Source organism: Hippichthys cyanospilos, chromosome 12 (genome assembly GCF_059441005.1).
Source record: "Hippichthys cyanospilos isolate Australia breed blue-spotted pipefish chromosome 12, RoL_Hcya_1.0, whole genome shotgun sequence".
Lineage (NCBI taxonomy): Eukaryota > Metazoa > Chordata > Actinopteri > Syngnathiformes > Syngnathidae > Hippichthys > Hippichthys cyanospilos.
In genome coordinates this window covers 17,273,418-17,286,031 of record NC_142380.1, presented here as the reverse complement: position 1 = coordinate 17,286,031, position 12,614 = coordinate 17,273,418, and the positions used below count along the sequence as shown (strand labels likewise).

Below are 12,614 nucleotides of genomic sequence, written 5' to 3'. Positions count from 1 at the left end.
ACTAGTAGATTGAAATGATCTAAATTCTTCCAAACTTTTTATTTATTTATTTATTTATAACTCATCACCTCTGTGCATGCTTGCCAGGAATTGTTTACGGTATTCACCGGCAAACTCCTATAAGCAAAAGTTCATCCGAAATGTTTTCTGCCTGTCACTTCCACGCGGTAAAGAAATTCCAGAAGGTATGTGTTGTGGAAAATCTGCCCAGCCTGGACACATGAACAAAATTTGCTAATTAAAAAAGTGAACGTGACATGTGAGGCGACAAAAAAAAGTCACATAAAAAAAAAACTAAGAAATTCCAGTTAAGTTATAACCAAAAGCAAAAAAAAAAAAACTTGATATGAAAGCTCCAACCAAAAATCACGAAGGGGAGGACGAAGCCAGCGGTAGGACGTCGTCCGATTAATAATCAGAAGGTAGCAACAAAACAAAGAACTTGCAGTAACTAGGAAATGTAAAAAACAGATAAACACCAACTCGAAGATCAATAGCAAGATGTTTCAGGAACACAACAGATGTATCAGGTGTGCAGCTGGTAACGCCGCCTCCCCAATCAAGGAACCCCTGAATCTCTGTCATGCACAAAACAGCCTTGGGGGGAAATGAAAACACAGAGCATAAACATGAAAGTTGCGAACATTTGCCCCCCACGGGGATTGGGGCTTAACGTTGAAAGCACTAAACATGTGAAATACCATGAATTTTAGAGTTGTTCTTATAACCAGCACCCAAACATCACATTTACAGGGAATTGTCACTTCAATTTGTTACACAATGTATCTTGAGTTGTGGCCAAAAGTTTTGGCATTGACTCCAATGCTATATTTCACAAACTTATTCTGAAGACTAGCTATTGAGACCTCCAGCACTGTTACAAAGATAATTTGAGATGTATTATATTTTACAACACAGAGAAGTATTGCGATGTTATTTCTTTGTTTAATCTGAATATCATTGTGTTCTATGGTTTCAGTCCAGTGGGAGGTGACTGTCAGAAGAAATGCCGGTCCCAGGTGCCCTAGTATATCACCACCGGGACCATGGCAACACAGTGGCCTGTGAGAAAAGAGGAGTATTCCCATGGATCTACCGCTCCTGCTAGATGGTCGGCTTCCTCCTTGATGCTTCTATGGTTGTCGTGGGTGTTCTTATGGCTCCTGTGGCCCATCCGAGCTGATCAAGTGGCCAGCGGGGGGCATGTGGCCAAAGTGCTCCATGGGTCCCTTTCGTCCCCTTCGTCATCTTCATCCTCGTCCTCTCCCTCAACTTCCTCAGCGTGGGGCTTCAGCACAAGACAGAGCGGAGGGCAGCTGGACTGGCTGCTCTCGGAAAAGGGACCATTCCACCGTTGCCCTGAGTACACGGAGTTCCGGGAGAGGTTCCAGCAGGGATTTTCTACCAGATACAAGATTTACAGGTTAGATGAGTCTTGGCCGACATATGTTTTTGAGCTGAAAAGATATATAGAAGGGTTTGTGGAAACAACAATTTTAAATGGAAATAGTGTTTCAAGTTATATGCCTCACATAGTACTTGCCTTTTAGTTTAATAAATTTACAAAGTAACAGGTACAACAATAATGGTCACAATATTTTCTTTAAAAATGATCTACTGTATACTGTATTTTACAGCCAAATTATTAAAAGGTGCTAGGCTAAAACGTGGTAGAATGAAATCACCCTGGTACGTTTTTCTAAAAAAAGCTTCAAGAGCAAAACTGAGTTTGGTTACTTTACGGTACATTCATAAACTATTTCCAATCAGGCACAGACACACCAACAAACAAACAAACACAAACAATAATATCAGACTAGTTAGTGGCATTGTTTAGGCTTCTTGAGTATTTTCACTCTTTTAGTCTGAAACATTATCAAAAATGGCAACTTCAGTGCCAGTATATTTAGCAATTTCACTCTCATGGCAGACAGAATATTGTGTGCTATGCCTATGTAAACATGGGTTCTATCATATGAAAGATTGATTTCCATTCCTTACTTAGAATTACAATTATGTAATGTATGTGCAGTATGTATGGCAACACTGCCATCCAATGGTCACAGTCATCACTACTGTGTTTAATCGTCTTAATAGATAAGCACTAGTCAAGGGTGTCAGCTACCCCCCATAAAAATGTATTGATGATAACTTTATCATTTTATCGTTATTACTATGTATTTTAAAAGACGAGAATTCTCGTTCATGGCACTGAAAAGGTTAAAAACAACAGTAGCAATAAATACCAGGATGTACCTTAAGAGCAGACAAGTCTATCTGAACAAAGGTTAGACTGGATTTAAGTTTGTAAACTTAAACACTGTTGCAACAGCAACATAAAACAAGTAACAAGTAAAATGTGACAATGTTATTAATGTCTTTTGTTTGGCTCAACAAAATACTGGTATAAGGGAAGGGTTTTTTTCTGCTACGAGAGATATGAATTTCAGGAAACTAATATGTTTCTTCCATCAGAGACAGTCTTGTGTTGCCAGATAGAAATGAAAGAGATATGAATAAGAAGCTTCAATAAGTCAGCTTTCCTGGCCCATGTTACACACTTTAGTCACCTCCAAGTTTTGAAAGAATGAAAACATGCTGGAGGTCTTTTTACTTTTCGGTTACTCCTGACAATTGTTTTGGTAGCAAATCATATTTTTTTTTCCCATCCATTGGTTAAAAAAAAGGTTGTAGGTCTTTTTTTTTTATCAAAGTAACGATAATACCTAAATAGTCATTTAGACTTTGACATGCTTGAATAGAATTAGACAATGTAAAAATGCCTCCTGCCAGCAAATCCATCCATCTATCAATTATCTAACTACTTAATCCTTATAAGGGTTGAGGGCGTGCTAAAGCCCCACTGGTTGCAAGCCAATCACAGAACGCACAATGGCAAACAACCATTCACATACACAAACACAACTTAGAGGTAGACAATTTAGAGTGTAAAATATACCTACCGTATATGTTTTAGAAGTGTGGGCCGAAACTGGATTATTCGTTGAAAATACACAAAGGCACGGAGAGAACATGCAAACTCCACACATCATTTTACAATTTTTTTTTCACAAGCTTCCAAACATCTCAATTACAAAACAACCACAACAACAAAAAAAACAAATCTGATTATAAATTAGAACTTGTCTTTGTCCTGAACCATGGCATTTAGCAGTTCTATAAAAAAAAAAAAAATTGTGGAAATATCAAGCATTGGGAAAACATAATAATGAAATAGGTGTAATTTTTCCACAATTTTACACTCAACATTATAATTACTATGAATGCACAATTCGGAGCCACAGATAGGCACAACATATTGGTCATAATAGTCATAATGGTACAAAATAGTATGAAGTAATTTCATCTCAAGATGTTTAATTATAACTATAGTAAATGTTGCCTTATACTATACTGCAATATATTGCCTCTTGACCATTTCATCATATGTAATACAATTTACCAACTACTGCATCACAGCACAGGTTTTGTTCTAAATTTAGGAGCAATACTTTACACATTTTATTCCTCACCTCACACTTACTCAATTATTAAAGGTTTATAGAAACTCAGGCCTTGATTATATGTAACCAGCTTATTTAAATGCATATAGTCTCCCCCTCGTTGTTGTTGTTTGATATTTAAAGAGTTCGCATCTATACAAAACTGCATAGTGCAGTTTCAAATTCATGTACAAGCATGCCAAGTCGCTAGGCGGCGGTAATTTGCCAAAGAACATTCGCCTCTGACATGTTCAATAAGAAAAAAAAAATAAAAATAAAAAAACCTTTTGCCTCTGACGTCACCGGTATCTGGTCTTTGACGGGAAAAAGATTAGTGCGATGAAGCAAATCTTCGTTGAAGCTGGTTACGTGCAACCACGAAATCGGGCAAATCTTCACTTTGGCCAGAGGTTTTGAAAGATTTGATTTTGATGGTAAAATAAAAGGCCTGGCCACGTATAGCAAATTGAGACATTTACTGCCCATTAACAGCAACCACGACCATGTGTAGAAAAGGTCTTAGAAAGATTATATTAGCTCAAAGCTTTTAAAATTGTCACATTTATAAATGACTTGGGAGATGGCGACCTCCATGAAAACTATCTTCATTGTCCTTCATTCTCTTAGTCTGACATGGGAGCTTTTGATAATAGTCAAATCAGTCATTAATCTAGCTAATTCAGGACTTGAATTTCAGAGGAACTAAAATGTAAGTATTGTTGGCCTGCTTTTAAGATGACTTGTTCAGTGGGAAATTAGAATTGTATCCAACCAAACATTCATTTTCTAAATCACTGTTCCTCATTTTGGTCATGAGTGAGTGAGAGCTGGGGTAGTTAGTCTCCGCTAGTGGCCAGTCAATCACAGAACACATAATGACATACAATTATTTACGCTCACATTCACACTATTAGACATATTTGACTCTTTAGTTCGTCTACTATGCATGTTCTTGGATTGTGGAAGAGACCCGGAGTTTAGGGAGAAAAAAGAAAAGAGCCTGGAGGCAAGTTTCTAAGCCAGCCATATACTGTATAACGTATGAAATCTCTCAAGCCTGCTCACTTACAAACAAGTGCTTTATAATTGCTGAACTCCTTTATCTTCCCTTTGTTTCTTCATCACTGTGTTACTTGGAAATTAAATACCATTACAGCATTAAAAATATAGAGTGAAAATATTGCATAAAGTGTTGCTGTGACACTTTTGAGGCACATTGTGAGGCACTTTGCATCGAGAAAATTTCATTGGCAAACTATCTGGAAATAATAATAATAAAATAATAATAATAATAATAGTAATAATAATAATAATAATAATAATAATAATAATACTTATTATAATCGTAACTAGTTATTCAAAAGGACATTTTATAACATTCATGTTAAAGGCATTAAATGTTAAGTGTGTCAATAATCCAGATTTATTCGTCAACTAATTGCTTTCATTTGACAAGCAGCCACAATATGATCAATGCAGTATGCAAATATGTACAGTAATTCCACAAATATGAGGTGCACCCTTAACTCGCCCCCTTTAACTCTTTCTGTGCCAAATGTTATTGGAAAAGGCAACCCACTGATCACATCTTTTGTAGCTATCAACAATCCCATCTAATGGTCACACCTACAGTAAATACTACACTGCTCAATAAGATTAAAGTTAAGAGTAGTGCTGGCCACAAGTGTCATCACTCTATTCATGAAAGAAAAAAGACATGTATTCACTACCAGACAAGTATTTTGCATGACAATAATTCTTGTCGCTGGCAAGGAAAGAGTAAATTGGGGGGTCAAATTTGGGTACCGTATTTTCTGCACTACAAGGCGCACACAATTATAAAGCAATTAATGACATATTTTAAAACTTTTTTCCATATATAAGGCACACCGGATTATAAGGCGCACCCTCAATTAATGACATATTTTAAAACTTTTTCAATCACAATATAGTAATACTCAAAGGAATAACAACTCAATAACTCTCAGTAGCATAATAACTCAATGACAATATGACCAACCTTGTTCAACTATAAACACACAAAAGAAACAGGTAGAGCTTACTTTATTAATTCATTCCCCATCTATGAATCCCAATCTCAATATTAATCCATATATAAGGAGCACCATCAGCTTTAAAAAAAAAAAAAAAAAAAGGCTTTTGGGTGTGCTTTATAGTGTGGACAAAATGGTATTTTCTATGTTACCATGTATAAAACACACCAACACGTTGGCAACAATGTCAACATTATAGCAAAACAGAATAAATCTCAACTTCCTAAACGCTTTACATGTTCTTGTGTTAAGTGTGTATTAGATACCTCAGTGAAAACCTCGGCAGTCATTGAAGGCGCTCCAAGCAGTTGTTATTCCTTCTCCTCCCAAGTGGCTCAACTTCATTTTACCATAAATACTTGACATTTCACAGCATCTATGTTTATTGATTCAAGTTTGTTATTGTGCATATGCCAAAAGACCGCAATTAATAAACAAGTCAAATGGAATACCTTTTCATGTTCTCTAACCGAAACACTCGTAATTGAATCAGTTGGAGACATCATAACTTTTACATGATCCTCTCCATTTTACTAATATTCCTGTATGGGACCAAGGATGTACTTGGGCGTAGGTTCAACCTGCTCGCTCCTTTTATTGAAAATAATGCCATAACAACCTCACCTAACACGAGCTGCTGTAAGATGCAACAGGAACTGGTTGCTAACAGTCACCTGACTTTCAACCGTTACGGTAATTATTTTAAGTAAGAATATAGACAACATAAAAATACTAAGCGTCAACACTCTGCTTATGTGGCTGACACATCAAGCTTCCTCGAATGGTGTCGAATAAAGCAAATCTCAATTTTAAGGTATCATTTAGCTATAGGACGCACCCATGCTTTTGGTGTTATTTTTTTTTTTTGGGGGTCGGGGAGTGTTTTATATTTGTGGAATTACAGTATTACAACAATGTAAATGCAATGAATATAATTTCAATATAACAATAAGGTTGTTCATTTTTTATTGTCCATAATAATTTAAAATACAAGTTGTTATGAGACCATTTAAAGTATTGGGGAATTGTTAGAGATCGTTTGCCAAACATTTGAAATCTTAAATCAACTTCAACTCACATTTACTAGTTTCACCAACACACGCAAACATTTGCACCTCACTGGGACGGGAGCTAAAGCTTTTAAAATGTCCGGTTATGTTCCCTTCGTGTAATGCATTACAATGAGGAGCGCCACATGAACACGTGAGGTAGACGTTGTTCATCAGGGATGCTTTTGAGTCGGGCAAGTTTTATGCCAAATAACAATTACTCATCTAAGTACCTACAAATACCATCGGTGCACCGAGAAGCAATCGCAATTTGTGAGTTGGATGTTATGTTTCTGCTCCAGTTTTACCAGTTAGTGCTGCACAAAAGCCACACAATGCTTTAGTGCAGGGTCCCCAACGTTTTTATCACCACGGACCAGTCAGCGCTTGAGATTTTCATCATGGACCAGGAGGGCGGGAGTCCCATGTGTAAGAATTGTATATCTTACAAAATGTACACAAAACATTGATTAAATCAATCATAAATGAATTACAAATGCAATTAATTTCAATAGAAAATGTTAATTAGTTGCAAATAAACTTATTAATGCAAACCTTCACATGTACTAACATATTCCAAATATTAAACGTATACAAGGCAGCACTAAACAACATGCTGGAGATAAAAACTAACATTAGCTAACATGTTATCCACAGTCACACGTCAGATCAACAAACAAACACGTTTTTGGGCACATTCTCATAAATGACAATATTTTTACAAAGAAAGTATAAATTACAGACACTCGTAGGTCAGATTTCACAGAGACCCAACAACGTGTGTCACTGACAGTGACTACTCTAAATGTAAGCTGCACCATCCTTCCTCACTACAATATGTAAAATCAACAGTGACCAGAGGTGGTGCCAAACCAAAGATCAAGGCAAACAAAGCACATATAAAGCACAGATGTATAACTGTTAAAAGATAACCTAAATCAGTTCCAAAACATTATTTTGGGTGCGGTCCATGCGGCCCGGTACCGGTTGATCCATGGACTGGTACTGGGTCTTGGAGGTAGGGGACCTCTGCTTTAGTGCATACATTTCAAAGTCTAGTCCTCGGGGTGCTGTATCCTGCATGTTTTCTCTCCCCAACACATCTAAGTGAAATGATTCACTTATTATCAAGCTCTGCAGGAGCATGAAAATTATTGTCATAATTTGAATCATGTATGGTTGAGAGAGCCCGTTCGAAAACATGCAGGATACTGGCCCTCGAGAACTGGAGTTTGAACGGTTTTCATGCCAACAGGAAGACTGTTGACAGTATATTGAGCAATTATAAGCTTAAAGTAATACAGTGTCACTAGCTTGCTAACTTTGCCAACCTATGTGCTACATTATGTAAAATCTTTTGATTTATCAAGCAGGCTTTATGTACAGAGAACTGTGTTTACAAACTGTGATTTTAAAAGTTAGTAGAGGCTGAACATTGCTTAGCCATACAAATGCAAAAATGATTATTAGTTAAATAATATCTTACAACCAGTAACTGCTAACACTTACTGGAGGAACGTGTATAGGGAGTTTCAGGCCACTCTTCCGATATCATCCGGTGTAGACACAAGCTCAACAGAGACCCTAATGAGGATGAGCAGTTTTGAAAATGGATGGATAGATTTAACACTGGGCAGCGTGGAGACATTCCTGAGGTCTTTTGGGAGCTTGTTCCAAGGTCTGGGAGCAATGACAGGAAAAATGGTCACTCACCTTGAGCCAAGACAGTCAAACAGCCAAGTGTGATTGAGATGTAGAATTTTGTTCTTTTCATCAGTGTGTAAGGGTTTCAGTCCGTGACTGTTTAAAACCACGCTGTCATGTTTTTTCCAGCAATAAACTAATTGAGACTGACTCGATTGTGGTCTCATTACAGCAAAGTGGTGCTCTCCTCATTAAACATTTAGGACACAATTTATCAATAATGTCAATATGGCAACTGCATAAACATTGTATTGATGTCGACTTTGTTTCCAAACCACACTTTAATCTACTGAAGCAGTTGGGTGGGTCTTTGCTCCCAATTTCATTGCTGCACATTAAATTATCCCTTCATGTTGTTGTCCACTAAATACAACAAAGCACTTGTGCATTTTACCTATGAAATTCAACGGTTCCAAGAAACCAACTTGGATTTTAAGGAATCAGTACCAAAATCAAAAGAAAAACATAATGCAGTTTAGGATTTGAAAACAACATTCCAGCCATTGTCATTTTTACACTCCTCTTTATAGAGATTGCATGTCCTTTTAAAAAGTAATGGAAAAGCTCAGTTTTATTATCAATTCAGTGTGGGCAGCTGCATGCTGTTGTTCTTGGATTCTGAGGTGGTCTGCTTATGTGAACGTCCAAAAGAACATGAACATGAACAGTCGGATTCATGTGGCTTGTATACAGTAAGATAATATTACACACACTAAACATTGACATCTAGTCTGATCTTTTTCTGTATTGATAATGTGATATCAATTTAAAATGAATTGATTGTAGAAAAATTAGATATCAATATCTCAATTTTAGTTTCCAGATATGAAGAGTACAGTACATGGGCAGAATGTGCTGCCTCCCAATCCTCTCCATTTCAGTTAACTGTACCAAAGCAAGAAGTGTATGACGTGAACAGCCTTGGGACACTTTTATTTTGAAGTTACTCCTTGAACCATGGTTTAGAGACAATGGTCAGTTATCAATGTACTAAACAACAAAGTGCATTTTTTGTTGTTGTTTTTCTTTTTGTTTTGTTTTTTCCTGATTGATGTTTGGCAGATTCTGTTTGGCAAGCAAGGAAATGTAATTATCCACGTTAGGCAGTCTACTGTATGTACTGTATGTTACTGTTGTAACCCAATATCTCTGTAGGTATGCTGTAGCTGTGTATGGTATGAAGTAAATTAGTAATGTATATTTGTGTGTTGGCTCACTGTTTTTGTTATAAATTACTACTGCATTCATGTAGGCATTAGTTTGAGGCTCGATTCGCGTGTCTTCTGTAAGGCATGTTTGGTGGGCAGGTCTTTTGGAGCATTAATTGTCAGGCCTGTTGAGCTCGGAAAAGTATTTGTGGGAGTTATTGCTGTGCAATTGTACATCGGAGCGGTCAACTTTCAAGAGAAAAGTACAAAAACTACACAGAGGCATTACCAAGTGAACTGAGTGACATGTTGGGTTCTGTAAAGTGGCTTGAGGTTTAGTTCCAGTTTACACTTGTTAAACGTTCTTCATTGAGGCTTACTTTGAGTTCAGATGCACAGAAGTTATGCCGGTTGCTGGACGAGGCAAACTGCTCGGCCAGGCAGGGCAAGATCATCGACCTCGCAAAAGGTGGACTGCCACCACGACACTTCAGAGTGGTTTCTGTTGCTTGGAGAAAACTGCAGAAAGGGCTCCGTGCATGTATGCCATAGCACCTCTTTGTTACGCCGAGAGGTAGTCTTGGCTTTGTCGAAAAGCCCTAAAAGTCACCATCACTATCTGACATGCCAAATAACCCCTCCCATTTAACTCCCCGAAAAGAAAAAAAACAACAACTTGTAAATGGAGAAATACAGTAATTCAAGATTCTCGCTGCCCAACCGGATTTCTAGCTGGCGCTCACAACACCAATTTTGGCCTACCTTTACTGGTTCCCTCTGCATTTATGAGTTGATATCAGTGAAACTTTCAATGATACTTTCTTTCGTTTTCAAATTATTGAACGGTCTCTCCCGACTAGTTTTCTGAGCCCCTCCACTCCCATACACCTGTCCATGGTCTCTGGTCTGCAGACCAGATGCTTCTGGAGGTGCTAAAGACTCGGCAGATTCTCAGAGGGGATTGAGCCTTTTCTGTTGCTGACCCTTCCTTTTGAAATGACCTATTAAATGTCAGACAAGCCCCCTCTTTGTCCAACTTTAAATCTCATTTCATCACATTTATTCTTTGGTCTTTGACTCAATATGAGACACCACATTGTTCTATTGTTTTGTTTGGCTTGTTTTTTTCCTATTTTTACTTTATATTTAAACATATTTATTTGTTTTGTTTTACTGAGTTACTTTATATTTATTTTCCCATCACATGACAGATTTTACTCCCAAGTACAAAACATTTTATTTTTCATTTTATTGGTTTAACTCATTCAAGATAAAAAAAAAAAGAAACAAAAGCAATTTAAATATATCTGTTGCCCAAGTCAGAATGAAATTATACAGTAAGTAGACATGATTTATTTGCACACAACAATGGCTATTTTCAAGTGCTGTATAAATCTAATTGAGTTGAAATGATTCTCATTTAGCAGTAGACACATGTTTAAGATCATCACTTGTAACCTGGGGAGGTTGAAGACCCTGGGCACTTAAGAAGCTCCCTGCTTCAGTGAATGCTACTAACTTGGGTCAAATACAGAGGTCAGGTTTGTGTACACATGGATAGATACAGTAGCCATTAGTCTACTCAGTATACATCAGTTATAGTTGATACTGACCAAGACAGATTGACATGAAATCAAACGCTGTTTCAGCACTGAAGGGCATCTTTCTAAATAGTGAAGAGTGTGTAGGAGAGTAAGAGTTTGCAATTTCTTATGGTGCAAGGCAGCCGTCTATGCACGCCAGTTTAATGGTATTATCCACTTGGACAGGCTTTCGCACATGCTAAAATTACATATCTGTGTTTTGAAGCGGCCTAGACTCTCCCGTGCCACAGCCTAACACAGTTTATGAAGTATATTGTAGCGATGGTGACACCTCAATACTTAAATATATATGTAGAGAGCTGCCTGCTTATGCAGACACTTCAATGGCCTGTCACGCTAAGGCCTCACTCTCGATGTACCGGTCAATAGATTCTCTCCCACAACTACAGTCGCACGCTCGGTTTTAAATAGAAGAAAAAAAAATACGTAAAATTAAACAAGAGTCCGATGCAAATAGCTGAAATGAGCATGTGCAGAAAGTGTCTGGGTTCTCTCTTCAAGAAAGATTTGAGATGCCTGGTGATTTTAGAGGGAGGTAGAGTTGAGCTGCTGTTCTTCCGCATTGAAAGGGCACATACAGTATAACGTGACGGGCACCAAATTTGGGATGCCTCCTGGAAATCTCCTTGGTTTTTTAGGCACATCTGACAGGTAGGAGTTCTCAGAGATGTTGTCTATACTTGGGCCTAGTCTAAAATTTAAATTTAAACAATTATTCAAAGTAAATTCACTTGACCAAATAGCCTTTTTAAAAGTAAATGTACTGTTTACTCTTGCAGCCTGACTTCAGATAATTCAAAGAAATTAAAAACAGAAAAGTGAAGATGAAGAAAACTGGAAAAGGAGATGAAAATCCCTCCAATAAGTAGAAATAAATAGCGCTCATTATTCATATTGTAAAATCAAGAATCTTACCTGCAGTTTGCGAAAACAATTTAATTCTGTGTGAATTCTTCAAGCAGACAATCTATTAAAACTTTGGAAACTTTTCTGACCTGTGATATGATAATACCTCTGCACATCAATAAGTAATTTCTCTGTTGCAGAAAGAGTTATGAATAATAAAAAATGCACACACATCCATGCCTTCCTGAAAATGCATGACTGGAAAGCTGCAAACATAACACGCAAAGATAGTTAGTGTATATTTCAAAATTTTATATAATATATATATATATATATATATATATATATATATATATATATATATATATATATATATATATATATATATATATAGAGAGAGAGAGAGAGAGAGAGAGAGAGAGAGAGAGAGAGAAATTTTCAAACCAGCAATGCCGAAGAAGCCAATTGGTCAATTAGTTGATCAGTTATAATAAGTTGATCAGTTTGACAATTTGATACAAAACATGCACACTCACAAAACACCAAATGTAGTTTTGCATTGAAATAGGACACATTACATTCTGTCACGCATACAGTTTCAGACAGTTTCGCCACAGTCTCACTCTTAACATAGCTAATAGATACTGCATATATACATAAGGCATACTTAATTTATCCACTAAAATTAAGACAGTGTGGCAGATTG

At 37.0% G+C, this 12,614-nt stretch overlaps 1 protein-coding gene across 3 annotated transcripts in view; it reads left to right on the top strand.

Moving 5' to 3' along the window:
- Positions 1-12,614, top strand: part of brinp2 (BMP/retinoic acid inducible neural specific 2) — a 178,212-nt gene that overhangs the window by 87,365 nt on the left and 78,233 nt on the right. For all 3 annotated transcript variants that reach the window (XM_088429912.1, XM_088429913.1, XM_088429914.1), the window contains one exon: positions 980-1,423. In XM_088429912.1, the coding sequence (XP_088286038.1) occupies positions 1,047-1,423 (377 nt within the window). In that variant the 5' untranslated portion in view covers positions 980-1,046. The remainder of the gene's footprint in view (positions 1-979; positions 1,424-12,614) is intronic.